General features: G+C 41.3%; 1 protein-coding gene across 2 annotated transcripts in view; it reads left to right on the top strand.

Moving 5' to 3' along the window:
- Window positions 1–14,422, top strand: part of cdh8 (cadherin 8) — a 143,062-nt gene that overhangs the window by 88,209 nt on the left and 40,431 nt on the right. For both annotated transcript variants that reach the window (XM_077520158.1, XM_077520157.1), the window contains exon 4: window positions 9,540–9,659. In XM_077520158.1, the coding sequence (XP_077376284.1) occupies window positions 9,540–9,659 (120 nt within the window). The remainder of the gene's footprint in view (window positions 1–9,539; window positions 9,660–14,422) is intronic.

Raw genomic sequence — 14,422 nt, 5'->3', positions numbered from 1 at the left:
CAGCCATCCATCCATCCATCCATCCATCCATTTCTCCATCCATCCATCCATCCATCCATCCATCCATCCATCCATCCATTTCTCCATCCATCCATCCATCCATCCATCCAGCCAGCCAGCCAGCCAGCCAGCCAGCCATCCATCCATCCATCCATCCATCCATCCATCCAGCCAGCCAGCCAGCCAGCCAGCCAGCCAGCCAGCCAGCCAGCCATCCATCCATCCATCCATCCATCCATCCAGCCAGCCAGCCAGCCAGCCAGCCATCCATCCATCCATCCATCCAGCCAGCCAGCCATCCAGCCAGCCAGCCATCCAGCCAGCCAGCCAGCCAGCCAGCCAGCCAGCCAGCCATCCATCCATCCATCCATCCATCCATCCATCCATCCATCCATCCATCCATCCATCCATCCAGCCATCCATCCATCCATCCATCCATCCATCCATCCATCCATCCATCCATCCAGCCAGCCAGCCAGCCATCCATCCATCCATCCATCCATTTCTCCATCCATCCATCCATCCATCCATCCATCCATCCATGACCCCAATAGTTTGACATCAACAGATATTCTGAATGTCACACGCAAACCTTTATTAAATGTTTCACTTTAATGCATGTTATGTTTATTGTTCAAACACAACCTGTGCTACCTTTAACGTAGCCGTCTGCTGTCAAGCTAAAGGATCATTTGCAGTCAAAATTAATAGTGCGATTAATCTGCGTTAATACATGATTAGTGCGATAATTTTTTGTGATTAATTAATTCGTTAACGCTTTAACTTTAACAGCACTAAAAAAATAATACAAATAATATTAAATAGTACCATTAATACTAGCATTAAATAACACAGTTTGCTTATTTATTTGCACAAACAAAGGATGGCTCCTTGAATCAAAATTTTTCACAGATAAAATATGGCCAGACTGAGTGTTGGGATGGAAAGTATAAAATCGGAGGGCAGCGGTGGCTCCAGGGAGGCGAGTCCAGTATTTGTTCAACTTGACAGGTAATTAGACGAACAATTGAGGTGTGGCTTTTGTTCCCCAACCTAAATCAAGTTGAATTAGTCACCATATTGACTGTGTGAGTAGTTAAACATTTCGTGGCTGAAAAGACGACTGTGGCTTTTCAAGTGCACGGGGACATTAGTGGCCACAGCGTTTCAAACTACAGGTGACAAAATTCTCTTTCTTGTTTTCAATTACATCTTGGATGGGCCAAACTTACATTTTTATGGCAATTTAGGTTTCCGTGAGCTTAATGTACCGTATTTTTCGGATTATACGTCGCTCCGGTTTATAAATCGCACCAGCCAAAAAATGCATCATTAAGAAGGAAAAAACATATATAAGTCGCACTGGAGTATAAGTCGCATTTTTGGGGGAAATTTATTTGGTAAAATCCAACACCAAAAACATACATGTCATCTTGAAAGGCAATTTAAAATAAAAATAAAATAGAGAACAACAGGCTGAATAAGCGTACGGTATACTAACGTTTCATGACTGACATGCCTGGTAATGTCAGTGTTGAAGTGTTGAAGCACGTAGCCAAAGGCTGGCGTTTTGTTGACATCAGCTTCTGAGGTCTTAACAGCAACTCCCCCACTCAGCTAGAAGCTAACAGGCTAACTCCCCTTTTCCACATAACAAAACCTTCCCACCCGGAACTCTCCCTTCGTCCCAACGTTCCGTGGGTGAATTATGTTCCCATCACTACAAGTTATTCATATAACTCTAGCGTAAAGAACGTGCTAACAAGTTCACCAAACTATCAGTTTCACTCCAAATCACTAAAGCCAATGAAATCTTCATCCTCTGTGTCACTTTTAAACAACTCCCCCAACTCGGGAGGTTCCTTCTTCTACTGGCAATGTTGAACTTATCAACACAGGCCCAGAGCGCCCTCTTGCGGTTTAGTGTGAAAATAACATGTGAAATGATATAATAATGTGTTAATTTCACACATAAGTCGCACCCCCGGCCAAACTATGAAAAAAACTGCGACTTATAATCCGAAAAATACGGTACTCTCGGTCCAACCTCGTTTTCTGATGTCATCTTTCTCGCAACTGTTACTATAACAACCGTGTTCTTGGCGCAAAACCGTTGCCATGTGTGCTAAATCAGGCGCAAATTTTGCTCCTAGCTGTGATAATTTGTGGGCGTGTTTGCGCCGGTATATCATTAGACGCAGCGCATTCTTAGTGAATCTACCCCTTAACGTGGTTTGTTGTCATTGTATGGCGCATGTATTTTTTTTCCCCAGTATTCAAAACAACTATCGTCTTCTATGAAACTAAAGTATAAAATATAAAAGGCAACTCTGGTTTCAGTGAAGTGTCTTTCCTTTAACGTTTTTCACCAACATCAAAGACAACTGCAAATTCTTCACCGTGTATTTTTTTTTCCAGATCATTAAGCTGTCAATTCTTGCGCTTTTTTTTCGACCGCTTTCCATTCCAATCCATTTACTCCGGCGGAAAAAGGAATCGTCTTTTGTCCTTCGCTTCACTGGTCGTTAGTGTAAACGTGGAAACAAAGCGCACGACGTATTCAGTACCCGATATCGTCCGTTGTTAGTGTTTATCTCCGTGCCCGCGAGTCATTATGCTCACTCATTCTGGCATATTACAGCCTCCATTGTGGGCTTTTAAAGCGGATAATCCCCCCCACCACCATGCTTTTTTTTTTTTCAAGGCCTTCTCCACACCGGGAGAAGTTTGAAGCCGCCATTTGTAATCTCCGTAATGTCAAGGCGGGGAAAATGTCCCTCCTCCAACATCTGCATGGTCCAACATCTGCATGCCAGGATGTTTTGGGAAAGCTAATCTGCTGATTTGAAACGGGACCAAAAAAACACAGAAAAACAATGGCGTTCTTCTAATCCCTCACTTTTTAAACTCCAAGAGCGGTGTGGCGCAGAAAGAAAGAAGGAAAGAAAGATGGAGCTATTTCATGCCTGGTCGCTTCCGCTGTTTTTTATGAACCGCCACACCCTCAATGTCCCCCTCGTCGGGATTTATAAAGCCTGTTTGCAATAGTCAGACACCTTTTAGAAGGACGAAGGTACTTTTCATAATTAGTGTGTGCGCGCGGGTGGGTGCGCATGCGCGTGCGTTCGTGTGCCTGGCTGCCTTCTCTCGCTCGAGTGGCAGTAATTTAACTTGAGCAAAGATAAGACGTGGCATCTCCGGGAGAAGGTGCAATTTCCTTAGCTGTCTTTCCTGTTATTCATTTGACAATTGGCAAACATCGGCGGCGCACGGGATCTAATTTGTCCCAACGCGCGGCCACACGAGTGGCCTGATTTTAATGATTGTACGCGTCTGCTCAATTTCTAATACGTTCTGTCCAAAAAAAAAAAAAAAATGACAAAAGAACTAGTTTGCTGTCTTAGTTTCTCATTCGACAAGTTTAGCTGAAGTTTTTAGGAAGATCTCAAACTTGCATTGGGCTTCTTTCTGCTGCGTATGAATGGCATGTTGATTTCAAGCAAAAATGCACAATATTTTTGTTACTGGGTCATCATATTAGAGACTAGTTACAAAATAAATGGAAAAGCCCTCATCAAGACCTTTAGTTTGAGGTGCGATGTGTGGTTTTTGAAATATAAAAAAAAATAAAATAAAACAATAATAATAATAATAATAATAATAATAATAACAAAATAATAATAAATAAATAATAATAAATAAATAATAATATAACATATAAATAATAATCAAATATATATAATATAATATAATAATAAATAATAAATAAATAAAATATAAAATAATATAAAATAAAATAAAAATAATAAAAGTAAATAAATAAATAAATAAATAAATAAATTAATTAATTAATTAATAACGAACGGATGCTGCATTCGAGGAAGGTGAGAAGTTCCGACCTCAAATGTTTGAGGCGAATGTAAACAAGAACGATGGCTGATTCCGATAAATTGTTTGTTGTTCTGGTTCACACATTCCATTCATTCCAATTCACGTTGTTACGTGAGCCTATTTCAAATCACTCAATTAAAGTCGTCAATATTAGTGCTTTAAAGCTTTAACTCTGCAGTTAACTCTTAATTTTAACAGCACTGGTAGAAATCCATAACATATATTGTTTTGCCAATCACAGTCTGTCTCTCCATGGGGCTCGCCATTGTCGAGTGACGTCAGATTGAAGCCGGTCAGTGAAGGGGTCGTCCCACAACAACTTTGCAACTCAGATGTACAAGTCCCAAGGGGCGTTCCCGTGCTCACCCCACTTTCCTCAAACGCGCCACAAGTACTGATACCACTCGTACTCACATCAAATTTCCCCCCCAAAAAAGAACATGTATTTTCAAAGAAACGTCTATAATCCTATTGCAATTTTCTCGTCCTCTATTTCTAATTTCTCATACCTGCTATAATTTCCAAGCTACAAAAACACACGCTTTGGTTACAGAGCTGAGAAGTCCTCAAGGCATTTCTTTTGAGATGTGCGTTGACGTGTTTGGTTGAGAATTAAATTGAGAGAATGTTTGCAACTCTCTGGGGAATGATTGGCATCATTTTACAGCAAGAAAAAAAAAACACACATTCTTGGTGATTGTGTAAGGAAAATGAAAAAGTATTTCTGATCTGAAAAGACTTTAATGTGAGGTATGACTCAATGTACTATTTTGAAAATAGATTTTTTTTTTTAACTTGATGGAATAGTGAACGGTGGCATTTAAAAGCAAAACGAACACGTTCTTTGGCCGCTGTGTCATCCTTTTGGATAAAAGTGACAAGATAATTACAGATTTGGAAAACTTTCATCCAGGCCTTTAGTTTGAGTGTGGTTTGTTGTTGATAAATATGTGACCTTGCCAGTATAACTGGCAATAAGCCAAAAACATTTTTTTTTTTGTCACTGCATCAACACATGTATAGTGACAAAATAAGATAGAGATGTTTTTTTTTTTGCTCACAATATTTACATTCTTGGATCAGAGAAAGAGAGAGAGAGAAAGTAAGGTTTGTTGTTGAAGGCAAACAGTGGCCAATCTTCGTAAGAATGTACACTACCTGCTGTGTTTACGGCTGTTTATGTTTTGTGCGCTTATGACACAAACAACAGCTCGTTTGTCTGCGATGTAATCACCGCGGGAGGTGTAACAGGAGGCGGCAAGTATAAATCTTTGAGACTGTGATTTAGTGGAGCGCCCGTGTCTCGGATGACCACCGTCTCGTCGTGAAATTGTCGGCTCAGGACAATGACGGCGGCTCTGTTGTTGTTGTTTTTCTTCGTCTTGTGATGCAAGCGTGATCCTACTGAGAAATGTCCGTGCAGCGCTACTGCGATAACATTTCCAACATTTAAGATTTCCGTCAGTATCTGAGTCTTCATTTTATCTTGTGTTTGCGCTAAGAAATGATCATTGAATTTTTCGTATTATTTCATAAATATAGAGGGCTTGAGCCGGCTTTGGCAAGGGCATTACGTCATCATGGCGCATGCTGGCGTGTTACGGTAGACTGAAAGAGTTGCAGTTAGCAAGTGTCTCTTGCGGAAGACTACATGCAATTTACAAGTTGTAATTCAGGGGTTGTTTTGGTGTAAAATTAAATTGTTGAAAAGTAAACACGGTATTAGTCACCAGTCAATCACATGGCACATATCAAGAGAGAGATCCACACAAGTAGTGCTTTCACTATCGAATATTTTTGTAATCGATTAACCGACTAATCGGATTCATTTTAAATTTTGCATTAAAGTGTATTACAAAAGCATTCCCCCCCCCCCCCCCCCCCTGATTATTAACCAGTGATTGGTGTTTATTTCGTACTATATAAATAAAGATGACGTGACGTGACGTGACGTGACGTGACGTGACGTGACGTGACGTGACGTGACTTGACTTGACTTGACTTGACTTGACTTGACTTGACTTGACTTGACTTGACTTGACTTGACGTGACGTGACGTGACGTGACGTGACGTGACGTGACGTGACGTGACGTGACGTGACGTGACGTGACGTGACTTGACTTGACTTGACTTGACTTGACTTGACTTGACTTGACGTGACGTGACGTGACGTGACGTGACGTGACGTGACGTGACGTGACGTGACGTGACGTGACGTGACGTGACGTGACGTGGCGTGGCGTGGCGTGGCGTGGCGTGGCTTGACGTGACGTGACGTGACGTGACGTGACGTGACGTGACGTGACGTGACGTGACGTGACGTGACGTGACGTGACGTGACGTGACGTGACGTGACGTGACGTGACGTGACGTGACGTGACGTGACGTGACGTGACGTGGCGTGGCGTGGCGTGGCGTGGCGTGGCGTGGCGTGGCGTGGCGTGGCGTGGCGTGGCGTGGCGTGGCGTGGCGTGGCGTGGCGTGGCGTGGCGTGGCGTGGCGTGGCGTGGCGTGGCGTGGCGTGGCGTGGCGTGGCGTGGCGTGGCGTGGCGTGACGTGACGTGACGTGACGTGACGTGACGTGACGTGACGTGACTTCGTATTCGTATTCATATTCATATTCATATTCATATTCGTATTGTGATTCAAAAAAGGGAGGGGGATTAATGTTGTACGATGTTACCTGTTCGGTCATTGTTTTTCAAAGTAAAGGCAGATGTTGGCAAATGTCTTACTTTGATTAAACACAGAAGATAATCAGTCTTCTTTCATGAAGGACTACAGAAATCAGTGAACAATTATTGTTGATGTTCTGAAATCAGAGGATTTGGAAAATTTTGAATTAAAAATGGCTCCGATGGCCCCAAAATGACTCGGTCATTAAAACAGTTGTAGAATGATTACTGGTTGATTCATCGAAGAATTTTGACAGTTCTACACATGACACTGTAAAGACAGATATCCAACCCACACCCATATTGTCGTCCCTGCATTGGTTGCCCTCCACTTCCCAGCACAGACATCAGACTGTTGGCTAGCATTCAGTGAACTTTGAAGGCTTTTTTTTTTCTATTTTCCTATCACATCTGGCGCATTATTTTTTTTCACGTTTCTGGAACCGCTGAATTGCCGGATCGGTGGCCAAAAAATAAAAAATAAAAAATAAATCTGACGTTTCGTCCCACAACAAGGGGCCCGCTTGGCGTTTGTAGCCAGCCCACCTTTTAAACATCTTTCAAAGGAAGCATTTCCATTTTTGTCTGAAGCTTCCAGCCAGCTCGTCTGTGTTGTTTTGTTTCTCTCGCTCCTGCACGGAGACCTGTGGGCCTGAATGGCTTTCATTTCACTAATAACTCCTTAATACTGTCTTTTTCCAGTGTCTTTTTCAATAGCCCGATTGAATGGTGGCTAATCTATTTGGAAATTTCCCCCCCGAGACTCCCGCCACATTGTCGGCGCGAAGGTTGCGTGTCAACGCTGCCTGAATAGCATTTTCACACCCTTGCGATATTTTCCACTTGAGCCAACGTATGCATTCAAAAGTCGGCAGTTACTTACAGAGACAAAACCGAGCGGAATATGGCTTGCGGTTGACTAATTACCTCTTTTCGGCAGCGCGTCTATAAATACGCCCCGCATCCATCAGGTTAGCTGGAAGCTAGCAGGAGACAGCTAATCAACGCAGAATGCTCGCTAAAGCTTAACGCTCGTCATGAGGAGTCTCAAGTGGGAGCCGTGTCGCGATTTTGAAAATGACACTTTTCTTGCCAGAAAGAAACACACACGCAAGGCCTAAGTACATAATGTCAACAAAATATAGTTTAGCTTCATCCATCTGTTTTGGATTGGGGCTCTTTATGGGGCCTGAATTCAGCCCAAAAAGTTGCTGCTTGAAACTTAAATGGCGGACCTATTCAATTTCAAGCATGCATCTTTTGAGAGTTTTATGGTATTTTCTAGGGGTGTGAATTGCCTAGTTCCTGACGATTCGATCCGTATCACGATTCATAGGTCGCGATTCGATTCGATACCGATTAATCCCGATATGAATTTATTTGAAGTCGATTGTTGCGATTTTTTTGACTCAAATTTAAAAAATACCATTCAGTAAACGTGTACATATACAATGTAAGATTTGTATGAAAATGTATTATTTATTAATCTGAAACTTCAGTTTTATAACTGTGAGCCGCTGTATTTAACAAACAGGTTGTAACCTTTTTCATGTTAGAACAGCATTGAAATAAAATATGAAGGCTTAATGTTCCATTAATATAACATTCTTCCATGCTTAAGGTGTGAAAGTTGGACGTTTTGTTGAATAGTTTTCCATCAAAAATGGATGTTAAAAAAATCGATTCAACTGCCTATTGAATCGATTCAAGAATCGAGTGCTGTAGTATCGCGATATATTGCCGAATCGATTTTTTTTTTAACACCCCTAGTATTTTCTGTCTCATCTCTAATCTGTTTCTAACTTGTCTCTAATCTGTACATCATGTCTGGCCTCGCCGCTGCTTTCATATAACAACACTCCTTTCCTTCAGCCGTTCCAACCCGCTCAAATCCGGTTCTTCAGCTACTTAAGCACAATCGTCGTTACTGTGGATTGTTGACCCCAAGTATTTAAAAGACCTCCAACCACGCTATCTCGTATCTATCTCTTCCTGTTCTGTCTCACTTCTGCTTAATCTCCATCCCTCTCCTTTTCCAGCGCATGCCTCTCCACCTTTTTCTAAATGTTCCTCCATCTTGCTCCTCTGCCTTAATTGCAGATCACGGTGTCATCTGCGACCGTCATGGTGTCCTGTCTGAGCACATCTGTCAGCCTAGCCATCACTTTTGCAAAGAGGAAGGGGCTTAGAGTTCATCCCTGATGCAGGTCCACTGTAAACAGTCCTAATTGTCCCAATGACTTTTTTTTTAGTCAGTGGGCTGCCAGGGTTGCGCGGATGAGAAGGGGTGGGGGACTACTAAAAAAAATAAAAATAAAAAAATGGCTCACTATATTTAAAATGCACATGTTCTATACTAGCTATAAACTAGGGGTGTAACGGCAATATCGCGATATTAAAACTGCCACAATATACCGTCGTCATGTCACAATATTAAAAGCAGCACTTCTGTTAAAAAATAAAAATAAAAAATAGTCAAGGTTGATTTCCATTTGTGCAGTTCTAGCACCCACTGGTGGCTAGTTTTTTTTAGTGCGGTTTCATTTTCACAAGGCATGTTTTGGCCCTTCTAAGTTTCAAATCCTCGATAATGGTCAGATGAAGGAGAACGTAATATGCCTGTGAACCGAGTCAAATATGTGGAGGAACTCAATTAGCAAGTAGGTGCCTCAATATGAAGTGTTATTAGAGATTGTAGGTTGTTTATAAGCATTGCTGTAATGTACAAAAGCACAAAGTATGAGCTCATTTTTTTAAATTTTTTTTTATAATATTGTGACCTTTTTTTGTATCGCCAACCTCCTCACAATATCTAATATAACTGGTGACTTAAGTCTGTGCCGAGTCAAATCATGTGACTAGAGTCCCCCACCTCCTTCTGGACGCTCTCGGGTGCGCTAATAAAAATACATACAACACGAACAAATTGCGTACAATCAACGGTTATTTATGGTATGTTCTACCTTCGGCAGGTACCCCGGTGACCCGAGTGACTGCCACCGATGCCGATGACCCGGTATACGGCAACAGCGCCAAGCTGGTCTACAGCATCCTGGAGGGGCAGCCTTACTTCTCTGTGGACCCCAACTCAGGTGATTTTTATTTTTTATTTTTTATTTTTTTTAGTTCTGTTCAAGAGTTCATTGAAATTAGCCACCTTAAAGCTCAAGATCATTCCCATACTGTACTTAGATAGCGGGTACGCATTGGTCAAATTATGCGAGAAATTGAAGTACAGATTCAAGTCAAGTCAAGTTGCTCTATGTAACAATTTGGCTACAATAGCCTTTTTATTTGACCATTTATGACTGCAACATTTTTTTAATTAGTAGATGAACACATTAGCAGTTCACAATGGGTGCTCGTGCAAGTCTCTGGCCAATAGTTTTCAGATCGGATTCGGGTTCGAATTTCCCGCTGTGACGTGCGCATTGTGTACGTAATAAAGTGGTTGTGCGGTTTCATTTTTCGTCACCGATTGGCAGTAGCAATTCAAAATTTCATTCTACTGAGCTCATACTAAGAAGAACAAAACATTATGGCACATGTTGCATTGTGCTGTTTAAGAGCTAGCTAGTGTAGTCCCAATTTGTATCCTTTCAAAATGTATTCTCTTAAATAAGGCCAGAAAAAAAATAAAAAAGTGCTCAGAAAAAAAGTACTCATTGTAAAGATAGCTGAAAAATCTGCAAAATCTAACCAAATAATAAGTTAAGTATTTGTAGTTTGCTACATCCCAAAAAAAAAGTGCTCCCCTGTGCTAAATGCTAACTAGCATCTTCGCCAACAAAAGCCTCATTTTTTATGCACGTCGCCATTGTTTGGCCCCAAATCTGATCTCTGCACGATGGCTCATTAAATTTAATGGCGGCCGTTAATACGGCGCGCCAATCCTTTTCAGCGCTTCCGAGTCGACACGGTGTCGGACAAAACGGTGAGTGAATGAACGGCGCCACGCCCACAACGGGCCACAATGAGAGCGAGATAGGCTTCAACGGCAGGTGCCGATAACATCTTATTGGATTATTTCAATGGGCCCGGAACTCTTTTCGTATTTAAACATTGTCGCTTTTCATTAGCCGCCGACACTCGGATAAACCGGCTCACAATGTCGGCTGAGGTCAGGTGCGGAGATGTATTATATGTTCTATTTTATATTTAGGGCAAGAGTACTAAGTGGTTTGAATGTCCTCTTGTAATCACCGTTTATCATTATTATTATTCCAATTTGGGGGCCTCATCCTGCCCAAATAGTCATCAGTATTCAAGGACACATGCGCGTTAACTAAACAGGAAGTCAGCTATTTTTCACGCAAGCTGCCATTTTGTGCAAATTACATGGCTCGTATGTTTGTACTTTGGATTTTGGAGCCAATCACCCATCACCGAGTTTAAAGAAATTGATAACCAATCATCGATTCAATCATAAGATGGACTAATCCATGTATACTATTTTTTTTTTTTTTAAATGTAAATTTACTGTAAAGTCGACCCCCAGTATTGACAGAAAATTGGGAACGACCCGGTTCACAAATAGCAAAAATCTGTGTATAATTGACGCCTATTGATATGCATTAAGAAAAAAAAAAAAAAAAAAAAAAAAAAAAAAAACTAAATCCCCCAAATTCTTCTCAAAACACTGATAAATGTTCAATACATTAAAAATGCAGAGTAAAACCCGCCCCCAATCCCACATTTTTTTTTTTTTAAATATTGGAAAAACAATTGAAAAATATTGACTGTACATGCTGAGAAACCTTCGATTATAAACAATACGTCCCTGAAGTGAACGAGATTGTTGTTGCTGGAATGTTTTGTTTTGTGATTCCGATCTATGACGTCATTGATTGATCAGCAAATTACGACTTTTTTTTTTTTTTTTTTTTTTTTTACAATTAATTGATTTTGCTTTAAATGCAAAATATCTACCGAACCGATCCAGACAATCAAATCTGTAAAAAGTCTACTAAGGATTACATTCAAAAGAGCCCAAATAGGAAGCGCTTATATAAGACAGATGAGTAAAGCTGAATTGCCAAACTTTTTTTTTTGTTTTTTTTGTGCCTATGCTGTTTAAAGTTGGCTTATCATTTCAAAAAATTAGCACCCGACACCATATTCATCAATTCACACAAAATTTGGCGGACCCATCTATCATAACAAGACCCATGGCAAAAATTGAACAGGAGATGGGCCGCTTTGGTTTCAAGCTGCCATTTTGAGCGGATTCCACAACTAAAACCTTGACGAGCTCAGTCTCAAGAGAATTTTTGTTCAAATGAGCCCCAATCAGAAGCAGCAACACGTTTAAATTGCTGCAAAGCAAGACCCCCTCCATACTTCTTCCTGTTTGTCTTTTTCCTCCGTGTCCTGTATGACTGTGTTGAAAATTGGCTTCCTCGCAGCCTGATTCTGACAGCAAAGCTTTGACTAAAACCTGAAAAAAAAAGGATAATTAGATTGAACAAGGAAGAAACATGCGGCGGCTGTGTCAGCGGCCTCAGATGATTTTTAATGAAGCGACGTTGGCCATCTTCGCCAGGGATCTTTCGCCCGGGCTTCAAAAGTTAATGACAGCACAAATGGAGAGTATTATCAGCCGGCCGCACATGCGATTGCGAGCCGTATAATGGCCGCCGCCAATGAATAGACGGGGACAAAAGACGGGCGGCGCCCATATCAGCGGGACACATCGGTGCTTTTTTATCCGCCGTTGTTTGCGAGGGATTTAGCCAGGTCAAGCGATCATCTGTGATATATTGCGTGCTCGGACAATGAGGCGGCATCAAAGCCCTTATTAAATCTACATAATTGCGGGATTCGTCGGCGAGGGCGATCCGTCCTTAATGCAACACGGTCGCATGGTTATGAATTCGTATTGATGATAACAGTAATAATAAGGACGTGCCCTCGTGAGGCGGAAAAACCGCAGCGCCGTCATCGAATTATCTCCAAACACATTCCCAGCTTCTTGGATCTTTTTTTCTTTCTTTTCTTGGATTTTTTATTTTTTTATTTTATTTATTTATTTTTTTTTTTGTAGAGCTCTGAATTGTTCATTCAGTAGTCTTACCGATTCGTCTTATCATCATTTCTCCTTTTTTTTTTTTTTTTTTTTTTTTTTTACATGTGTATGTGTGCGTTTGTGTGCGTGCAAATACGTGTAAATTTATACTCATTAACTCATTCACTCGCCGCCATTTTCACATTTCGCAATCCCGTTCGCTCCCGGCTGTTTTACTGAATTTTGACTGATTTTGCAAGGCCCACAGAATATTGTGTTCTATTGCTATAAAAACACGGAACCTATCAAAAGAAAGATTAAAGTCTATTCTTTCATCAGGAAAAAAAAGTATGTTTCTATCTGTTTCCGTTTTGCAGCAATTCGCATTAGAAGAGAGCTAAGTTTCATCAGTTTTCACAAATCTATTTAAAATTGTACGTAATTGAGCTTTTTTTTCTAGATGGCTCTGGTTGATCTCCTTTGCTCTGCTGCCACCTGTTGGCCGTTTGTGTAATAACTACCATTTCTGCAACCGTTCTTTGCAGATGAGAGGCTGCATCAAAGCCTTCTGTATGCTTTAGCATAAAAAACAAAAAAAACAAAAACAAAAAACGTATAAATACGTCTTTGGGACACATTTTAAAAAAACGTATTTATACGTTATTGGGAGCAAATGAGTTAATTCCCCTAAAACCTCCTAAAAATCCCATTACCCTTCTCCACAACCAGATACTTCAGAGTCTCGCCAGAGTCGTGAGGTTCAAACGGCCAGGAGACCAGAGAAAAGGTCAGAAAAGATCAAAAGAAAAGAAAGATAAATCAAAGTGAGATCCAGCACCGACCAAACAACTTCCTGCCTTCCCCGTGGTTACAAAATCAAAGTCTTACGCCAACCCCAGAAGCCTCTAAATTCCAACAAATGAAAGAGATCTCAAGAGCCCAGAGGAAAAACTAAAGAGAGGAAGGAGGGAAGGATCGATGAGGCAGAGTGAGATCCACAGAAACCAGTACATCCTTCTTGGATCTTCAACCGTCCTGTTGTGTCTCTTTGGTAACCACAAGATGTCTTTTCTCTTCAAGGTTAAAATATTGTTCTTTTTCTCGAGGCTTTTACTTGTCTGGATGACTTTCTAGTACGCGTCTATAAATGACAGGATTACATGAATGACATTAATAACACATGAGAAGGAAATCGGCGGCGGCGTAAACAAGCGGGGGGGAAAAAAAACAGAAAAAGAGAGCGATGGAGGGCGAGGACGGGAATATTTATGTGCATAATTTATCCAGAACACTCGGTCCAAAACCGGACTCGCTCGCCACCGCACCTGCAGTCGGAAAACGACGGGGCCGTAATAGCGCGCGGCAGCATTAGCATTCGGTGCTAGCGGCACGCTATGCAGATGGCTCGTTCGCGTACGGCAGCTGTTTTAATGAATGTTAATGAAAAATAAAAACGGTAAGCGATGATTAAGGAATGTTTGACACTTAGAAATGAAAAGCTGCGGATGAATAAATCAATAAATAAACATTGCGGCCCACTTTATCACTCGGCTAGGTGGGAGGGGGTTTGTGGGGGGGGTGTGGAAATCAGCTATGGAAATGAGTGTTTGTCTATCCTCCCATTTTTGAGTGATTAGGAATTAATTTGAATAATTAACCATGATCAACTTCAGAGATGAGGAGCGCGCCAATGACTGAAGTGCGTTTGTCTTATTTTTGGATTTGTTTGTTGCTCGTTGCCTGAGCTGGCCTACCTTCAAAATCAGACGCTTGTTACAAACACACACGCGTTTGATCACACACACAAACACGCTCGCAAAACTTTCCTCGGGCAGAACAAGGAGTTTAAGA

This window comes from Festucalex cinctus, chromosome 4 (assembly GCF_051991245.1).
Source record: "Festucalex cinctus isolate MCC-2025b chromosome 4, RoL_Fcin_1.0, whole genome shotgun sequence".
NCBI classification, from domain to species: Eukaryota; Metazoa; Chordata; class Actinopteri; order Syngnathiformes; family Syngnathidae; genus Festucalex; species Festucalex cinctus.
Note: the sequence above shows the minus strand (reverse complement) of the source record. Positions and strands in the feature narration are given on the sequence as shown.